This window comes from Rattus norvegicus, chromosome 12, assembly GCF_036323735.1.
Source record: "Rattus norvegicus strain BN/NHsdMcwi chromosome 12, GRCr8, whole genome shotgun sequence".
In the NCBI taxonomy this organism is placed as follows: Eukaryota; Metazoa; Chordata; class Mammalia; order Rodentia; family Muridae; genus Rattus; species Rattus norvegicus.
The window spans coordinates 30,808,386-30,832,243 of NC_086030.1; the positions used below are offsets into that span (position 1 = coordinate 30,808,386).

The 23,858-nt window shown below is 48.0% G+C and overlaps 1 protein-coding gene across 10 annotated transcripts in view; it reads left to right on the forward strand.

Annotated features, from left to right (window-relative positions):
• Nucleotides 1–22,001, forward strand: part of Auts2 (activator of transcription and developmental regulator AUTS2) — a 1,091,249-nt gene extending 1,069,248 nt beyond the window's left edge. For 9 of the 10 annotated variants that reach the window (XM_063271292.1, XM_063271293.1, XM_063271289.1 and 6 more), the window contains 6 exon segments: nt 833–904; nt 6,147–6,288; nt 12,376–12,453; nt 13,868–13,951; nt 15,664–15,886; nt 18,551–22,001. In XM_063271292.1, the coding sequence (XP_063127362.1) occupies nt 833–904; nt 6,147–6,288; nt 12,376–12,453; nt 13,868–13,951; nt 15,664–15,886; nt 18,551–19,808 (1,857 nt within the window). In that variant the 3' untranslated portion in view covers nt 19,809–22,001. 10 annotated transcript variants of the gene reach the window in all.
• Nucleotides 22,002–23,858: the final 1,857 nt, after the last annotated feature.

The following is a 23,858-nucleotide window of genomic DNA, read 5'->3' on the forward strand; positions in this document are numbered from 1 at the left end:
CCCCCCTTCTTCACCAGCCTGAGACAGGTGTGATATTTGGGATCCCAAGCAACCCGTAATTCTATTCCGTCCGTCATTTGCTGCTGAAGAGCGGGGCGGGACTTTCTCACCCTTGCGGTGCTTAACGAATGAGCAGCAAGAACACGCAGTGCTGAGCAGAAAAGAAGCAGAAGCGCCACACAGATTGACACATGCTCTTCCGGTGGCAGAAGAGAGAACTGGTCCCTGCAGGAAGGAAGAGACCCCTTCCTCCTCAGCTCTCAGCCCCTCATTCTGACTTTTCTCTTCATTTAACTAGAAGAGAATAAGCACACACACACACACACACACACACACACACACACACGTTAGTGGCTCTCAGTGCAACATGCGAGGTTGCCAGACTGCAGTAAGAAGGTGACAAATTTCCATGCACCACTCCGGAGGCCTAGTCCCCTCTCTTGTTTTAGTTCGGCCCACAGACATTCCCTAATTACCTTTTCTGGACAGCTGATGTGCCTGTTAGCTGACAGCATTTGTTAGGTGGGCCTGCCTGCTGGCACTGGAGAAGACAGGCCTCACAGAGAGAGTCGGGTCTTGGCCATATTGTCCTTGGCAGAGGACTGCTTTGTAAAGGAGCTGTTGACTCAGACCCACATGGGACAGGGGGATGCGGGTTCTGACTCCCTCGTGCTTGAACTTGGAAGAGCTGCATTTGGTTGGCACAGAGCTCCGGTTTTCATGACATGGAAGTCCCCATAGTGCAGAGCTGCAGGGAGCTTCGGGGAGACAGAAGAAAGGTGGGCTTCCGGATGTGTCTCCCTTCTGACCCTGCGACTCTTTCTCATTCCAGAAACCAGGAAAGTGGTGCGCCATGCACGTGCATATCGCCTGGCAGATTTACCACCACCAACAAAAAGTCAAGGTGAGTGTGTGACTCTTTGGTCATAGCTGGGCAGGGCCAGGCTCATGAGTGTGGGGCTTGGTTTGTAGCTGAGGATGACATTGAAGACCCGATTCTTACAGGCAGGAAGTGTCAATGGCTCACCTATCTTCTTTTGTTCTTTTTCTTTCCTTTTTAAAATTTATTAGTGTATTATTTATGTGTACATCTGCCTCGGACAAAAGGTTTGCCTGAAGGTGGAGTTGCAGGTCCTGGGTGGTAGGACATGGTTGGCAGGAATCACACTCAGGTCCTCCACAAGAAGGAAAGCCATAAACACTAAAACAAGTATCACACACACACACACATACACACACTCATAATCACACACACACAATCACACACACTCACAATCACACACACACTCACACACACAATCACACACACACACATACACACACACACACACACCCCAGAGGACAACTTTTAGGAGTCAGTTCCCTCTACCATGTGAGTCTCGGGGATCAAACGGGTACTCAGGCTTGGTGGTGGCTGCCCTTTCTAGCCAACTTTTCCGTCCAGCCAGTTTCGGGTTTTGTGCTTCTTTGTTTTTAACATAAAATTGAGGGGCTAGAGAGATGACTCAGCAGTTAAGAGTCTGACTGCTCCTGTGGAGGACCCAGGTTCAGTTCCCAGTACCCATACCAGGCGGCTCACAACCATTTGTAACTTCAGCTACAGAGAGTCCTCTGCACCCCTGCAGCTTCCAAGGGCACCCCTGCATGGACGTACCCACGTACACACACTCAGACACAAATATACACACATTTAAAATATTTTTAAAATATGTAAAAAGATACTTTTGCATATTATGGATTTGGAGAAGTGATCATTTCTACCCTGCAAGAAGTTGAAGGCACTGAGTGCCCATTGACTGTGCCCATAATAATTAAGAACATTGAACAATCACTCTTCTTCCTGTAACAGCAGTTCTTCAGTAGGCTAGAATATGCTAAGTCCTCACCAGGACCACTTTCTGGCCAGTTACCGAGCCTGTCTCTAGATGAGACTTTATTCCCCCCAAAAAGGGAGGGGCCTGGCAAGATGGCTCAGTGGGTAAAGGTACTTGCCACCAGGCCTGACGACCTGCGCCTGATCTCCAGCGCTCACGTGATGGAAGGAGAGAACCAACTTCTACAGGTTGTCTTCTAATCTCCACATGCATTGATAGATAGATGGACGACGGACGGATGTAATTCTTTAAGGAAGGGGATGGGGAGGGAAGGAAAGAGAAAGGACGGGAGGGAGGAAAGAGAGACTTCCTGAACCCTGTGGAAGAGAAACATTGTGTGACGGGTTCTGATCTATGATTTAAAACAAGAGGTGAACCCAAACAATGACACCAGCAGCTGATATGCCAGCACAGGTGGGGGGAATCTCAAATGATCCCCCCCCAGCCCCCAATGAAGAGCTATAAGCAATCATTGCTGAGAGAGGGAGCTCAGATTGGCTATCTAGTACCAAGTAAGCAATCCTGGAAGCATACATTCAAACAATACTGAGTGGACTCAGTAGGTTGCACTTGTAGACTTACGTGTAGGTGTACATATAACAATAATAACATATAAGAAACAAGAGGGCGCAATGACTCAGCAGGTAAGGGCGCTTGCTGCCAACCCCGAGTATATGAGTTCGAATCCCGGACCCGCATGATGGAAAGTGAGAACTGATTCCGTAAAATTGTCCTCTGCCTTTGACCTGTACGGCTCGAGTGAGCACAAACACAGATAGATGATTGATTGATAGATAGATAGATAGATAGATAGATAGATAGATAGATAGATAGATAGATAGGATGGACAGATGATTGACAGATAGATAGATAGATAGATAGATAGATAGATAGATAGATAGATAGATAGATAGATAGATAGATAGGATGGACAGATGATTGACAGATAGATAGATAGATAGATAGATAGATAGATAGATAGATAGATAGATAGATAGATATAATGGATGGATAGACAGATGATTGACGGATGATAGATGATAGACAGACAGACAGGAGCTAATGAAAAGGAAGTGTTCACCCCTTGAGGAATGAAGGCCCCCCTTCATTTCCCTGCACCTGTTCTCACTCACACCCCACCAGTGATCTTGCTCACTCTTACCTTATTACCAGGCGAGGCATAATTAGAGCTCACCTAGTTCAGCTCAGCTAGAAAACGGGTGCAGTTTGAGGAGCTAACTAGGTTTCCACGGTGACTTCAATTCACTCTGGGTCCTGGGTGACGGATTGAGGAGCAGCAGGTAAGCCTCATCTTCTTCCTTTTAACTTCCTGAGCTTAACGGGATGAAGGATGACAGGGAGGCCGCTCTCTTAGCAACTTCTGTTCCGTGAAGATGCCCCTGGTGACTTGGCTTTCATTATCCCAATTCAATTAGCTAGGCCTCTCGAACACAGGGTGACTCGGTTATCTTCCTCTCCCGGCGAACATTTCCTAATCCCCAAGCCCCGTTCTGCCTGGTGGACCTTATTTGCTCTTAATGAGTCCACACCATCTACCATGCGATATTAGCACTAAATAATTTGGCAACTCAATTAAAGGAGGTGCTTCGGAGATTTTTATAGATTTAAGAGAATTAGAAGCTTGGTTTTGGGGTTTGGCTGTTCTTTGATAGTGAGTTTTTCATTATGGTATTCCCCAGAGATTGGAGTAGAAATTGCATCTCTCTGTCCTGAATATACATTTACTCACTCTTTAGCCACTCATGAAGTATGTGGAGACCTGAGGCCTACAGGCTGTTACCTGTGACAGGCCCAGGGCACTGTTCTTCCTGTTATCTTATGTGTTCAGTAGTGAGACCCACTGGTGATATGTGCTCTGTATATTTAAATAAAAGGTAGTGGATTGGGGAGCTGGCTCAGTTAGTAAATTAGTGCTTGCTTTTTGAAAGCTTCGCAATCTGAGTTCAACCCCCAGAGACCACCAAAAACCTGGTCCCAGCAGCTTTCACTCACAGTTCCAGAGGAGAGGGAGTGAAAACAGATGAACCCTTTGGGCTTGTAGCCAGCCAGCCTAGCCTGGTGAGCTCCAGGATACTGAGAGACAATGGATAGATAATCAACCACACTTAAAAGATGTCCTCTGTCCTCCAATGTCACACGCACACAGGTGTGCACATGCACGTGCGATGGTGAAGGTTCCGTGCGTTTCCGTGAGGTGCATGGCTAAGTTTCACCTTCAGAGAGGGTTGCCGGGTGAGTGACGGTTGGCCTATCTGTTAACACCAGTGTAGGTGCCTCTCCTTTGTAAAGGAGTCTCCCATTATACAGAAGGGAGCAGGTTCCCTGAACAGGAGAGGGTGTGAGGCAGGACAAGAGTTAGGGTCAAGATGGCTGGAACCCAAGGAGAAGGCAAGAGCCAAGTAGAAGCAGGCCCAGCCAGAGAAGGGCAGGAAGCACAGTTAGGAGCTAGGGGACACTAACACTCTGGGAGGCAGGAAACTGACTGAGAGGGAAGGCTGTCAGAACTGAGGAAGATGGGCAGATCTGATGACCTGCAGTTCAGGGGGATACCAACCTCCAGAACGATGCTGGGTAGGGGCTGAGGCAAAGATAGCGGGCTAAACCGTATCGCCATTGAGGAGAAGGTGGAGTGATTCCACAGAGAGTAAAGATTTCAGTCCCCACGACTGGCTTGACTGCCCCACTCCCACTATTGGAGGATGCTAGTTGGGAAGGAAGAGATACTTGTTAATTAAAAAGATGTGCGTGTGTGCGTGTGTGTGTGTGTGTGTGTGTGTGTGTCTGTCTGTCTGTCTAAATATACAACAGTGATTCCATTAATATGTGTTATATTAGAATATGACAAAGAGCCACTGGGCAATTAACTTGACACATTAGATTGTTCTTGCAGAATTCCTACTGTGCTGAGTTTAAAATGCCATCATTTGAAACCTCACACAGGCAGAGGGGCTGGATAGATGGCTCAGCCATTAAGAGCACTTGCTGTTTGTCTTAGTCTGTGATGAACAAAGCCCCCCAAAGCGACTTGGGCAGGAACAAGCTTACACTTTGTGTCTCAGTCCATGACTGAGGGAAGTCAGGGCAGGAACCTGGAGGTGGGAACTCAAACAGAGCCTATGAGGGAACAGCCAACTGCCCAGGGCTGGTACCACGCACCACACCTGCTGCCTTCTCACATCTGTCGTTCATGGAGACGGTGCCGCACAGACTTGTTCACAGATCAGCCTGATGGAGTTATTTTCTCAATTGACGTTCCCTCTTTCTAGATAACCCTAGTTTCTATCAAGTTGACAAAAAAACAAACATAAGCAAACTAACTAACCCCCCTAATCAGCACACTGCTCAGGGGCTGACCTTGTTTCCAAGAACCCATCTGGGAGGCTCACAACCGCTTGCAACTCTAGCTCCATGTAATTCTGCTTCAGGGGATCTGATGCCCTTTTCTGGACTCTGTGGGCACCCACAGATATGTCTGTCTTTCTCATACATATATCGCCCTCACACACACGACAAACAGACGAAGAGTAAATATATGGTGGTGGTAGTGATGGGGACCTGCATCCAGGCATAGTGGTGCATACCTGTAATCTCCTCACTGGGGAGACCAAGGATTAGGAGTGCAAGCATACCCTCAAGTATATAACAAGTATGAGGGTAGCCTGGGCTATGTGATACTCTGCTTCAAAAGGAACAAACAAAACAAACGCAGTCTGGGATGTGACTCAGTTGGGTGGAGTACTTGTCTTCCATGCAGGAACCCCCAGTTTCATTTGTGGTATCATATAAGGCATGATGTTATACTCCCGTAGAGGTGGAGGCAGGAGGAGAAGGACTTCATGGTCATCCTCAGCTACACAGTGGGCTAGAGGCCTGGCCAGCCTGGGCTATGCGAGATGGAGGGATAGGAGAAAAACCTGTAGACTGGGCCTTTACCACAAAATGATGAGCTGCATGGAGAGTGGTACTAGGTTTTGAATAAATAGGACCTGGCTGTAGCCTTCAGGTTGAACCATTTCAAAAGCCAAGCCCATGGCTTTGTCGTTAGTTATTTCTAATGAAGGAAGCAGATGCCACCTTATAGCAGTCCCTGCCAGTCTCTGCAAGGCCAGGTGGCTTTCCTGGCACCCGAAGGCTTTGTTTTCACAGTGTCCTCAGCATTGACACCCTCCCCACCCCTCAAGTCTTGAGTTCTTCACTAATCTCTCTCTGCCGGCCTCCTAGTTTCAGCCTCTCCCCTTCCTCTTGTTTTAGAAACAGATGCAGTCAGATCCGCACAAGCTGGACTTTGGGCTGAAGCCTGAGTTCCTGAGTCGTCCTCCGGGCCCTAGTCTCTTCGGAGCCATCCATCACCCCCACGATCTTGCACGACCTTCCACTTTGTTCTCTGCTGCTGGTGAGTTCAGAGAGCGGGGTGGCGCCGAGAGTGCTGCCTGGGCTCGGAGTCACTAATCACTTAATGACTAAAGAATAGAGCTCAGACCAGCTCGTGGGGGAGTATGGTACCCCAGTGACTAGGGAGGTGGGCCCTGCTTCTTTGATACACCTGTCATTCAACAAGGACTAAGAGATAATTAAGCTGGGCAAGATAGCACACACTTGTAAGCACAACAGCGGGGAAGCAGAGACGGGCCAGACCCTGGGATTCACTGGCCAGCTAGACTATAGCTGTATTGGTGAGTTCTAAGCCAACTAGAGACCCTGTTTCAAAGGACAAGGTGGGAATGGAGTACGGCGGTGCCTGCCTTTAATCCCAGCACTTGAGATGCAAAGGGAGGCATACAAAAAAAAAAAAACAAACAAAAACAAAGTGGACAACACCGGAGGATTAGCGTCTAAGGGTGACCCGTGGTCTTCATAGGCGTGTGCACATGCACCTGTGTGCACATGCACCTGCGTGCACAGGAATGCATGTACCCACAATACTTTGCCTCGCAATGCTTGTGTTGCTTTGGTTTGTCTTTTGTTCCTGTGCGTTAAACAGAGACAACTCCAAGGTGTGTGAAAAGCTATTGAAAAAGATCAGAGAGCTTGCCAGGGCAGATCGGAAGACCAATAAAGCCAGGGGTTCTGTAGGGATGAATCTAACCTCACATTTCTGTTGCCTATGGGACAGTTTGTGAGTGTTTCTTCCCTGTGACCATCACGCTGCCCTTTGAGGGTCCAATGAGGAAAGCGTACAGTCAAAACAAGTTAGCTTCATGCATTTGGTAGCTTAGATTTGTTGTATCAGTATTTGGGAGCAGAAGCGGGACAGACGTGATAATTCGAAGCAAGCCTGGACTACATGGTGAGCTTTAGCACAGCCTGAGCCATGGTTTCTTAAGGCAAACAGGGTTGAGATATGCCTCAGTTGATAGAGAACTTGCCCAGCTAGCAGCTTGCCCTGGGTTCCGTCTGCAACACACCATAAGTTGGGCATGGTCTTGCACACTTGTAACCCCAGCACTTAGACCAAGACAGGCAAATTGGGAGTTCAAGGTCATCCTCGGTACATAGTGAATTCAAAGCTAGTCTGGGTTATATAAGCCTCTGTCTCGAAAAAAAAATCATTTTTAGAAATGAAAGCAAGCAAACCATAAAAAAGGCACTGCCCTTAGTAAGGACTGAGATAAACAAATGGCCCAGAGGGTTCTGGCTGTTTTGTTGCAAAACATCTTGCCACTGAAACTCATTCAGCTCTGAGAATACGTCTTCCCAGTGTCTCCTCAGTGCAGAAGGTCCAGCTGGGGAGGAAGACAGAGGGTATCAGAGGACGGTGGCTTTCTGCTTAAGGTACGCACAGGCCAAAAATAGTGGTCATACGGAATATTTGGGTAATGTTATAGTTTCATTTCTATTGATACACCAAATACCCTGAACTGCCCCCTCCCCCAAAGAAAAAAACAAAAACCCAGCAATTCAGGGAAGAAAAAGATTCATTTGTCTTCACTTCCGGGTTACAGTTAGTCATTGAAGAGAAGTCAAAGCAAACACTCGAAGCAATTAGTCATATTCCATCGACAGTCGAGAGCAAAGAGAGAATAAACACATCCTAGCAGCTTGCTCTCAAAGCTCAGGGCTCTGCCTAGGGAATGGTGTTGCCCATAGTGGGCCAGGTCAGTTAGTAATTAAGGCAGTCCCTCACAAACATACCTCTCAGGCCAACCTGAACTAGGTAATTCCTAGCTGAAATTCTCTTAGCAGGTTGGTTATTCTAGGTTGTGGCAAGTAAACAGTTAAAACTAACCATAATAGGATTGGCAGTGTGGCTCAGTGGGTAAAGCCAATCACTGGCAATCTTTTTGTCCCTACTTTGATTCCCTGAGACTCATGGTGGAAGCAGAGAACTCATCCTTGAAAGTTGTCCTTTGCCCTCCACTCATGAACCATTCTGTCTTATACACATACACAAATGAGTAACCGACCAGCACAGGTCCTGTTGGTATCAACTGTTCATTCAGTGTTTTCTTTCCTTTTGCTGACCTAGGGGGTCTAGGACTCACTATGTAGAGGAAGTTGACCTCCAACTTAGTCTCTGTTTCACCCTCCTGAGTCCTAGGATGACAGTTCTGCACCTAGCTACTGTTCAGTCTTTTGGGGTTTTCGAAACAGGGTTTCTCTCTGTCCTCCTAGCTGTCCTGGAACTCACTCTGTAGACCAGGCTGGGCTCAGACTCAGGAATCTGCCTGCCTCTGCCTCCTGAGTACTGGGAATATGGGCCACCACACCCGTCTTTCTTTCCTGTCTCCTCCCACCTCCCCCACTACTCCCCTTGAGGCAGGGCCTGATGAGCCTGAGGTGGCCTTGGACTCTGTTTGAAGCTCAGGATGATCTTAGACTTCTGAACCCGACTCCATTTACTGAGCACTGGGACCACAGATCACATGTAAATCACACCTATTTTATACAGTGTAAGGACTGAAGCCAGGTCTTCATGCATGCTGGGAGAGCACTTTACCAAGTGAGCTACATCTCCAGGCCGCTATTAGTACCCAGTCCCTGGGACAGAGCTCAGTAAATAGTTCAGTGGTGGTGCTCTGCTCATTGCAGTAACAACCTCTGTGGCTTCCCGTGCTCGCTGTGTGGATCTGAATTTACCCCTAGGAACACAAACAGTGAAGGAGCACACCATTTCTGACCCTTAAGGGAACAAGTTCAACATCCACCCATCCCGCTGCCTTCTCAGGCTCTGAGCCTGGATTTGCGCGTGGTAGACCCGTTGGCTCTCACACTGAGTGACCGAGAAGCATCGGCATCCGTACTGTAGCACTGTGGTCAAAGCAAATAAATCACCCTTGGGGATGGGTGGAATAGCCAGAGTCTCAGGATTTTCCTCCTGTGGGTTCTGCTTGGGAAATGTGTTTGAAGGCTCTGTTACCATGGCACCTAGCTCGGAGACAAGGATACATGGAGAGCAATTTCGGGAGAGAAATAGAGAGATTTCTCCCTGGACTTCATTGCAGCCAAATGGATGAATTGGCTTCTTTTGCTTCAATAATCCTGGAACGGTGGGCATCCCCAGGGGCCTGGGTTTTTGTCAGAACATTAACTAGCATGCACTGCACAGTGTGTAGCCCACATTTTAATTTGGCTGGCAACATTGGCGGTGACTAATGAAGGCTGTGGAGTATGTTCGCTTTGTGCAGACGAGAAGCTGGTTTCTACTTCTCAGTGACATGTGCGTAGAGAACCCCTCAGGTGCCTTCAAAATCTGAGATTCCAGCATCTGTCCTTACGTGCTGAGCCTTACTGTGCAAGCCCAGGCCCACAGGACCTTTGGGGGGTCTCCAGAGATGCAAAAGAGAAATCCAGGGCTGGGAGAGAGACAGTTCATTGTAAAATGGTTTGTCATGCGAGTGTGAGGGCTTCAGTTTGACTCCCCGGAGTCTGGTACGCATGTCTGAATGGAGGCCTGCCTTCCTAGTCTCCTCAGGGCTGTCCTCTCTGCTGACATTAACAGTTTGAATGCCTGAACTTTAAAACTAATGTTCTTCCCCAATTCTCTCTCTGTCTCTGTCTCTGTCTCTGTCTCTCTGTCTCTCTCTCTCTCTCACTCACACACACACACACACACACACACACACACACACACACACACACACACACACGTTCTGTTCTCTCCTCCCCTTCTTTCCCAGCTTCCTGCAGGAAAGGGATCTGATATATTCGTTTCAAAGAAAGATACTTTGAGAGACTGGAGGGCTCAGTAGTTAACAGCTTTTGCTACTGTTGAAGAGGACCCAGGTGTGATTCCCAGCACCCATATGTGGTGACTCAGACCTCCTTGTAACTTTACTTCCAGGGAATTTCACACCTTCCAGGCACATGTGTGGTACATATGTGTACATTCTTACATATAAACATTTTAATAATAATAATAAAATAATATTAATTATTATTAATAATAATAATTAGGACCAGCCACATGGCACGGGGAGTAAAGTTGTTTGTCGCCAAGCCTCCCAGCTGAGTTTGATCCCTGGGTTCCCGTGGCAGGAGGACAGAACCAATGCTCATAAGCTGTTTTTTGGCCTCCACACATGCACTTTGGCATGCATGTACTTAACACATCATACACATTAAGTAAGTAAATGGAATTCAGAAGTTCAAATCCACCAAATAGGAAATGAGGAGGAGGAAGAGGAAGAAGAATAAAAAGTAGTAGTCATCGTCATCATCATCGTCATCATCATCATCATCATCATCATCATCGTCATCGTCATCATCATCATCATCATCATCATCCCTGTGGCATGCATGCACTTCACACACATATGCAGACATGCACAGACACATGCACACACATATGCACGCATACACACACACACACTCACACTCACACAAACACATACTAAGTAAATAATTTTAAAATTCAGATTGACCCAAGAGACCAACTCCAACCGCTACTGCTGCAGAAAAGGAGCTGCACATTAAGCCTGGGTTCCCTGGCAGCAGAAGTAAAGACTATTAAAGCCAGTTGCTCAATACTGTGTGTGTGTGTGTGTGTGTGTGTGTGTGTGTGTGTGTGTGTGTGTGTGTGTGTTTATGTATCCATGTATAGCCTGAAAATAACCTTGAACTCTTGCCTCTGCATCTCGAGTGTTGGCATGGCTGGCATGCACTACCATACCCTGGTCATGGAGCCCAGCTTTCTGCACACTAGGCAAGCGTCCTACCAACTGAGCCACACTGAGAATTTGGGGATTCAAAACAGGAATAAAGTATCTTTTCCTGGCACTGGGAATTAAGAGGCATTGGCAGGCTTGGCCTCCCATCACTTAGCGTCAATTCCCAGCAGTCCATTTGGTGGTGTTGAGCCTTGTGACGGTTTCTCGGTAGATGGTAAGAACCCACCACACCTCTGAGTAATGAGAGCAGGACTTGGCAGGAGACGACTCCTCAACGTGGCAATGTCTGCAGCCTCAGGACTACCTATGGGGGGCGGGGTGGGGGGAGAGTGTCCCTGGAGTGCGAAAGAAGGAAGCCCTTGACCTGCTACTCTGCTTTAGAGGTGAATTCTCTTTGGTGTTTGCAAGCCTGCATCTCTGTAGACAGGCTTGGTTATAGAGGCTGCCTGTACCCTGGATCTGTGCCACTCTACTAGCCAGGCCTAATGTTTATGCCATCACATTCATAAAGAGGTAGTTTTGGGGCCGATGGCTCAGCCAGTGAAGTGTTCACCTCATAGCATGAGGACCTGAAGCCATATAGGTAGGCGCGGCAGTGTGCATCTCTGAGCCCAGAGCGGGGGAGGTGGGGCTCACTGGAGAGCCAGAGTAGCAGAACCAGTCAGAATCCCCAGGTTTGGTATAGACCCTGTCTCAAAACTTCTAAGGAAGAGAGCGGCTGATCCCACCTGCAGATTCTTGCATATTTACACACATGTATGCACACGCACGTGCAGCAAATAAATGCCTTTTCTCACAGTGGCCAGGCAGTCTAATTTGCTTTTTATTGATTTAAAAAAAAAAAAAAAACACTACCAAAGGCAACTTGGGGGAAAATTATTTACTTCGGCTTACGGGCGGGCCATCGTGAGAAGAAGTCAGGGCTGGAACCTGGTGGCAGGAACTGAAGCAGGGTCATGGAGGAGCATTAACCACGTGCTTGCTCTGCAGGCTCCCACTCACCTTTCCTTTCCTAAACCACCCAGGACCACCTGCCTCGGGGTGGCCTGGGCATTGTACATCAGTCATGAACAGAGAAAATACCCCACAGCCTCGCCTGCAGACCTGTCTGATGAGGACGTCTTCGCAATTTAGTTCGCTCTCCCCAATGACTCCAGCTCAATATTAAGTTGACAGAAACTAAGCAGCTAGGAAAGACGGGAGGAGGAGCGCCGTCTCGTCTTCTCTTGTCCCTCACAGGAACTTTGTCTTTTACCCAGTTGCACAGGCAGGAGCTGTGGATACAGTGGGATTCGACTCCAACACCGTTTTCTACGAGTCCCCTAGCGAGGGTTCTTTTCTAAATTCTGACTTTGCTCTCTTGGGTTTTGCAGGTGCTGCACATCCTACTGGGACCCCTTTTGGGCCACCACCTCATCACAGCAACTTTCTCAACCCTGCCGCTCACCTAGGTGAGTCAGACGGACGGTGGGATCCTCCCTGCAGCCCCTCGTGGATAGTGCCCTTGGGATTTCCACCCCCAGCGGTGGTGGGGCACAGCGGCAGGAGCCTGAGGCAGGGGTCATCCTGCATTCAGGAAGCAGAGAGAAATGGCTACTGGTGCTCAGCGAGCTTTCTCCTTCTTCTTCAGTTAATGCCCCACCCTATTGGCTGGTGCCCACACACACACACCTGAGGGTGGGTTGTTCGTCTCAGCCTAATCTAAGACACATCCTCACACCTGTGCACAGAGGTTGTCTCTCGGGTGATTCTAGATTCAGTTAAGTTGGCACTCGGTATTAATCATCACAAGGGACATGGGGCGGAAAGTATTTCTCGGCATCTCAGGACACGTGTGTTCTGGGTGGGCTCGTCCTGCCTATACATCTAGGGTTCCCTCTAAGAGCTATAACGAAAGATGCACCGAGCGTTTTAAGAGCTGCATCAGGGAGCCGCACTCTTTGCTTTTGACTTCTGCATACATTATTGTTAGTGTGAATCCTCCTAGGTTTAAGTGTGCAGTCATTCGGTCACAGACAGTGGCTCCTGTTGGGGAATATATAGGAAGATTATACATTTTCTTTTTTCTTTTTTTTTTTTTTTTTTTTTTTTTTTTTTGAGACAGGGTCTCTCTCTCTCTATAGCCCTGGCTGTCCTGGAACTCACTCTGTAGCCCAGGCTGGCCTCGAACTCACAGAGATCTGCCTGCCTCTGCCTCCCAAGTGCTGGGATTAAAGACCTGCACCACCATGCCCAGCCTCATTACTGATTTTTATTTTACACACATAGGTGTTTTGCCTACATGAATGTATGTCGTACATGTTCCTGAGTTGCCCTCAGAGGCCATAAGTGAGCGTCAGATTCCCTGGAACTGTTACAGACAGTCTTGAGTTCTCATGTGGGTGCCGGGAATCAAACCCCAGAGCTCTCTCTAGCCCCCTAGCATCTCATTTTTCTTCATGCATGTCCTCTTAGCCCCTGGGAGGTAGAGATGAGGCCGGAGGATGAGTTCAAGGCTAGCTTTGACTTGGATCAAGTTTGAAGGCAGCCTGAGTTAAATGAGACATGCCTAAAAAAAAAAGGAGCGACAGAGGCAGAAACATTTTGCAGACAAGAAGGCAGCTTAGAACACTGGGTCCTGAGCTTGCTCAGTGTCACCCCAAATACAGAGCTGGGTCATGCAAAGGGTGACACTCTGGAAAATAAACCCCCGGGGACTCTTACTAACCCAGTGTCTAAGTCCTGGCACAGAAAAACCCTTACACAGTCCATCAGGAGAGCGAAGGTGCATCACAGAAGGCCTATGGCTTTCCCGCCTGCCAAGACACCTGTGCTCCTCCCTCACAAGTCCCTGACCATTTTCTTCCTTCCCAATTTCATTCACAGAGCCTTTTAACCGGCCGTCTACATTCACGGGCCTCGCTGCAGTCGGTGGCAATGCCTTCGGGGGACTTGGAAACCCTTCAGTTAGTGAGTACCTCTCGATTTTGGTTTTTTTTTTTTAATATCTCCCTTTTGCAGTTTCTCTGACCCATATATGACTTTAGACCTTTTGAGATGAAGGGAAACTTTACTTTGGGAAAACTAATTTAAGCTGAGTATATGGGTCAGTGATAGCACTTGCCTAAAATCCCCCATTGAGGGCTTAGGGGCATGACTCAGTGATAGAGAGCCTGTCTAGCATGGGCAAGGCCCCGAGTTCCCTCCCCAGCACCACCAAAAATCATTTAGAAGAGAGGGAAGGGGCAGGTGTGGTACAGCACACCTTTAATCCCAGCCCTCAGGAGGCAGAGACAGGCAGATCTCTGAGTTGTGTTCTACAGAGTTCCAGGCCAGCCAGAGCCACATAGTGAGGCTCTGTTGAAAATAAAGTGCAAACGAAGGGACCATGGAAGGGTAACATCACTTGGGGATGGAGAGATGTGGCTCAGTGGAAAGAGCACTGGCTGCTCTTCCAGAGGACCCAAGCTTGGTTCCCAGCACCCACATGACCACTCACCATCTGTAACTCTAGGTCCAGGGGATCTAAAGCCTTCTTTAGGCTGGGTATTGGTGCACACATGGTATACATACAATCATGCAGACAAAACCCATATGCATAAAGTAAAAATGAATGAAGATGTATGGGGTTGTTTTTATTATTATTATTATTATTATTATTATTATTATTATTATTATAAACAAGTTTGGGTTAGAGCAGTCCAAACAGGTTTAACAGTGAAGTTGGTTTTAAGTTCATAAGCCCCACAAGCCCACTGTTGACATAGGCTCTGTACATCAGGACTTGTATAGGGACTTGCTTAGTCACTACAAGTAGTTTGCTTTGGTTACAGGTCAAAATAATAATAATAATAATAAAAGTTAATTTTATTTTACTTTTGATGTAACAAGGTTGAAAAAAGTCCAATGAAGAATAGCAAGCCTAGGAATGTGACTGGGTGGGCAGAGTGCTTGCCCAACGTGCAGGACATCCTCCATCCTCAGCAGTACCTAAACACTGTGAGATGTATAACCTTCCTACGGATCCCCCAGCAGGAACCGCAACCCTGTAATCCCAGCACTTGGGAAGTCAGAGGCAATAGGATCATCCTTAGCTACCTAGGGATTTGAGGCCAGACAGGACCCATAAGATCTTGTCTGGAAAAGAAAGGAAGGAGGAAAAGTCAGACAGACAGACAGACAGACAACAGAAACAGAGCATGCAGATCCATGCATTCTTAAGGACACAAGGATGATCCTGCATGGTCTTTCCGGATGTTCGTTTTGACTAATGCCAGGAGTAACATCCAGCAGGGTGTGGTAGGCCGAGGACCAGTGGACTCTGCCGAACCGACCTGTTCATCTGTTGTATGGTCATAGCGCACCTTTCTGCATGCCCGGAACTTCTGCATGCTCGCACATGTCCGACGGGGTATCTGCATACCCACTCGGTCCCCTCTCACTTTTTCCTCTCCATCGATTTTTTTCTTATTTTTTTTGTAAGGCTGTGAGCTGCCTCTGCAGTGTAGGACAAGCGTTCCTCTAATGAGTGTGTTAATCTCCTTCCTTTTCCAGCTGCCAATAACATGTATTCATTTTAACTCTGAATGCTGTTAAAGTTTTTGGTAAGTACCTTCACTCCGACAGGTTTCTAGTGAGATCTCTCTGAAACCGTTTTTTTGTTCTTCACTTCACCATTTCAGCACCCAACTCAGTGTTCGGCCACAAGGATAGCCCCAGTGTGCAGAACTTTAGCAATCCTCACGAACCCTGGAACCGGCTGCACCGAACGCCTCCGTCGTTCCCGACCCCTCCGCCCTGGCTGAAGCCAGGGGAGTTGGAGCGCAGTGCGTCCGCTGCAGCCCATGACAGAGATAGAGATGTAGATAAACGAGACTCCTCCGTTAGTAAGGATGACAAGGAAAGGTAGGAAAAGAAACCGCTCTCGAGTCCCGCTGGGGGAGCCCGCCCTGTGCCACACGCCAGTCAGAACCAGCCACCTCCCCTCCCCCTCACCCGGCCTCTGCCCCAGCCTTGTGCTTACGACCTCTGTAGCTCCCCAGTTCCTTACCCAGTGCTTACCCCGCAAGTCAGTACCAAGCGGCCCTCCCTGCACTCCGTGGTACAGAGCAGATGGTGACCGTAGCCTGTCCCTAAGACACAGTGCAGCAAGACACACAAGCCACCCAAAGTCACTGAAACGTTAGCGTGTCCAAGTAGACATCTTCCTGTAGACAGCCGGTCGGAGCTTGGAGCCAGACACACACAGCATGAATCTGCCATGTTTGCTTTTGAGTCGTGAAGTCCATCCAGTCACCCATAGGTGGTTTTTTGTTTGGTTTGGTTTGGTTTCTCTCTTCTCTCCCTTTCCATGCTCTCCTAGTAAGTCATGTTTGCATCACCTCATCCTATTTTTCTCAAGCGTCATCCGAACTCGAAACCCTGGGGCTTGTAGGTAATCAGTACAGTTTCGTGGTTTTTTTCTTTCGTTTCGTTTCGTTTCGTTTTTAACTAATCCGGATGTAGACCTTGGCAACAGGGAAGCCTTGCTTTGCAGTTGCATTTCCAGGGAACTGTTGATTTTTACTAACCATTGTTGTCTGCATACTAACCCTTTTCTCAAAAATCTGTCTTAAAAGGAAAAATACCTCAGTATTTTTAGGCAGAATGCCATAGACATTTTCTTTGTTGTCTTTAGGCTGTTTTCATTTTGAATGGGCTGATAAAAGTTACATCAATGTACACTTGGCAAAAGAAAAAAAGAGAAAGAAAAGTAAAGAAAAACAAACCCCCTAACACTGATAGTCCTTAAGATTGAAATTTGGGGCTAGGGAGATGGCTCCGTGGGTAAGGCCCTTACTCTGCAAGTGTGAGGACCTAAGTTCAGATTCCTGGCATCTGTGCAAAGCCTAGTAGGTGTGGGTGTATAATCCCAGAGACTCCTACCTTGCCTTTGTGATTGACACCCAAGGCTGTCCTCTAACCTGCACAGATGCTTGATAGTATATGCCTGCAGGCGCACGTGTGTACGCGTACGCGCGCACACACACACACACACACACACACACACACACTATATACACACACAGAAACATTCAAATTTGATTCAGCTCTTGAACCTGCCTTTGCTTTGTATATCGTGCATGTACAGACCCGAATAATTTAAAAGAAATCAACATTGCCAATTCTAAACATGATTGATAAAGACGCATGAGCCTTTAATCCCAGCACTCCAGCGGTAGAGGTTAGTGCATCCGTGTGAGTTCAAGGCCAGCCTGGAGTACATAGGCCAGCCAGGGATACCTAGAGAAACTCTGTCTAAAACATTAAGTGATACGGTGTCTTTTCAGAAGCTGTCACGCTGCATTGATTGGTTTCATATGGGAGAAAGAGACAAATTACCATTTAAGAAAGTTATAATTTCAAAAAAAAAAAAAACAAATCCCTCAGCCTATAGGGGTTCTAAAGTACTGAAGGGGCTGTACCCATAGAACGTGGAGTTTCTGAATCATTTCTTCTTGAGTAGAATAAAGGCTTGCTCTGGTTTCTCCTGATGAAACCAGAATGCTCTCCAATATTGCAGTTGAGGGGAACTTGGAAGACGTTTGTGTTCTTTTTCCCCCTTTGTTGTCCCGAGGTTATTCTGTCAACCTCTGTATGGAAGCAGGAAGCAGAATTTGTAGGGCAGCTCCCCCCAACCCCACTGTGGTCCCTGAACTCTGATCTCCACTACCTTTTTGTCCCCACGACCTCTGGCTCCTCCCCTCATCATCCCCACATCTGTCCTGAGATGTGACCTATCTATCAGCTCTCTCCCTCTTGACTCTCAGAGTCAGGCTGTTTATCTTCTGTTCCTCTGCCTTTTATCCCCAGTCCATAGACGACACGACCTGACCAAGCCAGGTCCCTGGAAGTTTCCCTTTACAGTCTCTCCACAGGTCCTCTTAGAGGACCTCAGTCAGTGAGGCTGCATGCTCTGACCCCACATCTATGACAGCCTAATCTATTTTCACTGCTACCTCATAACAGTAATTTTGCTTGCAGTTATAATCATAATATAATTAACTGTGTTTTCTGGTAGTCTTAGGCAACCCCTGTTGCCTAAGCGATCACGTGACCAAAGGGGTCACGGTTCACAGGTTAAGAACCATGGATCTACATCCATCAACTTGAAGTAATTCCTTTGTCCTGAGGGTCAGCTGCTGGAAAGCTCTCTCCCTTCTGTGTTAAACCCTCCCCACCTCAACTTTGTAGCCAAAGTGTGAATTAAAGGCTTAACCTAAAGCTATCCCGAGAAGCTAAACAGATGGGCTTCTGTGTTCCTCAGGGACCACCTTGGCCCACAATGGCACTGCGTGCCCTTCCTTTGTGACCATGATCAAGGCAGGTTCCTGGGACACCCTCCCCCCCACTCACCCTCATCTGTAGGCCTTCACCCGTGAAGCTGCCTCGAGAATCTAGATTAGAACAGGTGGCTGTCTTTGCCCTGAAGCAGGGCACGGTCTAGCTCGCCCTCACACCTCCATCTCATTGACCGCTCCTTGCCTGGCTGGCAAGCCCATTTCATTTTTCCCCCTCTCCCTCTCACAGGGAAAGCGTTGAGAAAAGACACCCCAGCCATCCTTCCCCAGCACCTCCCGTCCCGGTGAGCGCCCTGGGCCATAACCGCAGCTCTACCGATCCGACGACCAGGGGTCATTTGAATACTGAGGCTCGTGAGAAAGATAAACCAAAAGAGAGGGAGAGAGACCACTCGGGATCCCGAAAGGACCTGACCACCGAAGAGCACAAAGCCAAGGAAGGCCATCTGCCCGAGAGAGATGGGCACAGCCACGAGGGACGTGCAGCAGGCGAGGAACCCAAGCAGCTGTCCCGGGTGCCATCGCCCTATGTGAGGACACCAGGCGTGGATAGCACCAGGCCTAACAGCACCTCTAGTCGGGAAGCCGAGCCACGCAAGGGCGAGCCGGCCTACGAGAACCCCAAGAAGAACGCGGAGGTCAAGGTCAAAGAGGAACGCAAGGAAGACCACGACCTACCTACCGAGGCTCCACAAGCCCACAGGACCTCAGAGGCACCTCCGCCCAGCTCCTCAGCCAGCGCCAGCGTGCACCCAGGGCCTCTGGCATCAATGCCCATGACCGTGGGAGTGACTGGCATCCACGCCATGAACAGTATCGGTAGTCTGGACAGGACACGCATGATGACCCCATTTATGGGCCTCAGTCCGATCCCAGGGGGAGAGCGCTTCCCGTACCCCTCTTTCCACTGGGACCCTATGCGGGACCCCTTGAGGGATCCTTACCGTGACTTGGACATGCACCGAAGAGACCCTCTGGGCAGGGACTTTCTGCTCAGGAATGACCCCCTGCACCGGCTCTCCACACCCCGGTTGTATGAAGCCGACCGCTCGTTCCGGGACAGGGAGCCTCATGATTACAGCCACCACCACCATCACCACCATCACCCGCTGGCCGTGGACCCTCGACGGGAGCACGAACGGGGTGGACACCTAGATGAACGCGAGCGGCTGCACGTGCTTCGGGAGGACTATGAGCACCCACGGTTGCACCCTGTGCACCCCGCTTCTCTAGATGGACACCTCCCACACCCGAGCCTGCTCACACCAGGCCTGCCTAGTATGCACTACCCTCGCATCAGCCCTACTGCGGGCCACCAGAATGGACTACTTAACAAGACCCCGCCCACCGCGGCGCTCAGCGCCCCACCTCCGCTCATCTCCACATTGGGGGGCCGCCCGGGATCCCCCCGGAGGACTACGCCTCTGTCGGCTGAAATCCGAGAGAGGCCACCGTCCCACACACTGAAGGACATTGAAGCTCGATAAGCCAAGGAGGATAAGGCAGACCTCGCAGTCGGGGGAGAAACCCCAGGGACACCCACCCCCAGACTCAAGAGACAACTCCTGCACCCCCAAAACTGAGAGGCGCAGAGCTCCAACTCTTCCCCTGAAAAAAAAAAATGGACAGAGACTCCGTTTGGATGTTGAAATGTTTTTGTATATTAATGTTGGAATTTTTCAGACCTTTTAGCCAGGTCCCGTTTGTTCTTACCTTTCTTTACTTTTTTTGTTGTTGTTCCTTGCATAAAACTTTGATTTGAACCAAATCGGTGAAGGTACTGACAGACAAGGATCTGATGATCATGGGGGGCGGGGCGGGGGGCGGAGCCTCTGTCCATCACCCCGAGCTGTCTCGGCAGGAGGTGTGTACATAGAATGTAAAAAGAGATTGCTTCATGAGCTGACGGTTCATATATGCAAAAGATAAAGACGAAAGCTTTACTTGTACAGATGTAAATAGGTGAAGAGTAACATAATACATTAATACTTCTTCAGATGTGCTATTTACAAGTCTAATATCCGTGAACCCGGCCGGCCCTCGGAGGAGGCCGCGTTCCCATCTGCTAAACCCTTCAACTATGCAATGAATACGAGGGCTTTTCCCCCCCCGAAGCCCGTCTAACTTAAAGGAGCCTTTTCAAATCCATTTACAACATACTTAAGGTCATATTTTCCCTGAACAAGCGCTTACCCGAAATGTTAGACAGTTGTTTTCCTTTTTTTTTTTTTTTTTTTTTTTTTTTGATTTTTGTTTTTCAAACGAAGAACCACTTTTTTGGTTTTGGTTTGTTTTTGTTGTTCTTGTTTTTAAATCTGGACCCCAGGCTGGAACTTGGCATCGGAAGTTGCTGCTTGTGGCCTTCCGGGGAGAAATGGGGAAAGGTCCACCCCCTAGAAAGTGTAGCTAAGAACCGGAAGCAGCTTTGCCCAGGGAAGATGGGATTGTTCTGCCAATAATCAGGGGCAGGTAGGCTGTTGTCTGCCAGCACAAACAGGCTCACCAGAATTTCCGGTCACCTCTGATGGTGTAATGTTGCAGGCAACTTCAAGTGGGCACCGTGCCTCCTCCCCAACCCCCAAACACCACCCCCACCCCCGTGTCCTAGCTCATAACATGTACTCACTTCCTTGTTCTGTAGTATGATTTAAGGACACTCACACAGGTCCGGAAAGAAAGAAAGCTGTCTGGGTTTTCTCAGACGATGGATACGTTTTCATGGTCACTGACGAAGGTACACAGAGCCCAGTGTGAATCGTTTGAATTCCAATAGGAAATGAAAACCTAGGCAGAGCTGAGCAGATAGATCTTGTAAGAGCCATCAGAAATTACCGAGGGCGAAAGGAGGCAGAGAGAGAGAGAGAGAGAGAGAGAGAGAGAGAGAGAGAGAGAGAGAGAGAGAGAGAGAGAGAGGAGAGAATGTGTGTGCGTGTTCACGTGCATGCAGGCGCTCTTGTGTGCACTTGTATGTATGTGTGTGTTGAATTTTCATCAGTCTTAATGTCTTCATGACACTTTTCTAAGGACATGAACCCTCTTGTCTACATATTTGGAGAGAATATGACTTTACTAGCCGAGAAAATACAATATATCTTGTCTACTGGCCTGTAAAATACATGTAAGAAATAAAAATTAGTCGCATTTGGTCCTCTAGTATATTAAAGTGCTATCTGACATTGTTATCCTGGTTCTTTTGTTTTGTTTTCAAAAAAAAAAAAATGTAAACTACAGACCATTGTTTCTAAAAGCAGAGAGATCTATTTTAGTAGTCAACAGAAGGTTTAGTTGTGAATTCTGATTTTGTGGACACCAGACGTGTGTAATGTTCTGTTTTCCTTTCTTTCATTTTTATTTTATTTTTAAAAGACAACAATTAAAAAGGAAAAAAAAATCCCAAGGATTCTGTGCACTGGAACTGTAGCGGTAGGGTCTCAGCATTGTAAAGAGATTGTTCTTGTACAGGCCTCTTTTTTTCTTTCTTTTTTTTTTTTTGCTGTTTCTCTTGTATGTAAAAAAGAAAAAAAAAAGGAAAAAGGAAAAAAAAAAAAAAAGGAAGAAAAAAGTCCTTTCCAGACCCCACTTGAACAGGAAGGGAAGCAACGAAATCTTCAGCATGTCTCATTGGAGGAGCCTTCTTGTGTGATGTAAATGTATCATGTTATTAAAAAAATGTGAACCAAGCTTCCAGACGTTTCTTTGTGTGAGGTGCCCCTCAGACTTAGGAAAGGTTCTGGAAAAGACGCCCCCAGGGCCAGAGCACCCCAATCCATTAGCTGCTCCAGCGTCCTTTGACGATGATGGATGTATTTATGTTTTCTCCTCCCATGTCCTGAACAACCGGAAGGGACTGGTTATACCTCAGTTGGTAGAGTCTTCACCTACTCGGGGCACAAAGCCCCGAGTTCCACCCCTGGCCACAGAGATTAGATGGGGGTGCAACACCTGTAATCCCCAGGACTTGGGAGATCGAGGCAGAAGGATCAGAAGTTCAAGGTCACGAGGATATAGCATTTGCTGCCAAGCCTCACAGATAATCTTGAGTATGGTGGATGGCGACAACAGACTCCTGAGCGTTGTTTATGTGACCTCTCTGCGCTTGTGCGCATGTGTGCATGAAACTCAAACATCTGTTTGTTTTTACAGTTCAAGGTCATCCTTAAGGCCAGGGTAAATTTCCTAGAGAGATTTCTGCTGAATTGGACCCCCTGCTTTCTGTCCTCACACAGTAGATCCGTGAAGTAGGAGAGAACTGACTCCTAGAAGATGTCCTCCACATGTGTGCCCTCACATATATATCCATACATGTGCCCAAACAGGCATGCATACACACGCACGTTACAAAAATAAATGTAGCTAACGCTCCTTTTGAAAGTGTGGCTTTCATTGGATTAAAGGTTTGCACCCCGGTGGGGCGAGAAAAGAGCAGTCAAGGTCGGTTAGATGAAAGTGGCTGCTTGGTAAGGTAGACACAAGAACAGAAATCAGGGATGCTGTGTGGACTTCGGAAACTCCACAGAGTTCTTAGTGAAGTCAAGGGACAGGTGACAACATTCCTGGTTGGAAAGAAAGGACACAGGGAGAGCTTACAGGCTTAAAAAAGCTGGTCTGGGAGACTGGAGAGATGGCCCAGAGGTTAAGATTGTGGTTCTCAACCTTCCTAATGCTGTGCTCATGTGGTGACACCCAACCATGAAATTTTGTTGCTACAATGTAACTGAAATCTTGCTACTACTAGGAATTATAATGTGAACAGCCATGTTTTCTGGTGGTCTTAGGCCACTCCTGTGGAAGGGTCATTTGACACTGCCCCCTCCCCAGAAAAGGAATGGAGACTGACATGTTAAGAACAGCTGTTGAGATTGGTTCCTAGAACCTAGGTCAGTTGGCTCATGGCCACTTGTATGTAACTCCAGTTCCCTGTGCACTTTTCCAACCTTGGTGGAGCAAATGTTCAGGGCAAGTGGGGGGGGGGGGTGAACAACCCCTAAATCTAAGAGTCAGAGCAGTAGTTGAGTAAAATGGCTTAACACCATTTTATAACTAGAGAAACTACCAGCCTAGAAAAAGAAAAAAACGAGATGGGAAGAAAAGAAAACCAGTGGGTTGGAAAACACACCAAATCCTGGGCTTTGCTGAATCCAGTGTCACAAATGTCACAGATGCTGTGTGACACACTATTTCTGGCAGACCTCGCTGCCTCTTAACCACACACCTATTTTGGGGACATCTGCGGTGTCAGATCCTGGAAAAGTCACTCTCCAATCAGTCATGGTAGCTAATCCCACAGACATCAATCCATCTCGACCTTTGCGTATTTCCCTTTCTAATTACATTGGGCGCCTCGGCATTGATGGGTACCAGCACCAATTTGATTTCCCGCTAGCCTATAGGTGCTCTAATTATCTCCACAATCTCTGACTGACAGTGATCTTGTTACCTTCTAATGGTACATGACAAGCGAAATGGCGGATATAACGATGTGATAATTACCGCTCTGGATGGGTATGTGTGACGGCCCTAGCTGTGCCTCCCTCCTC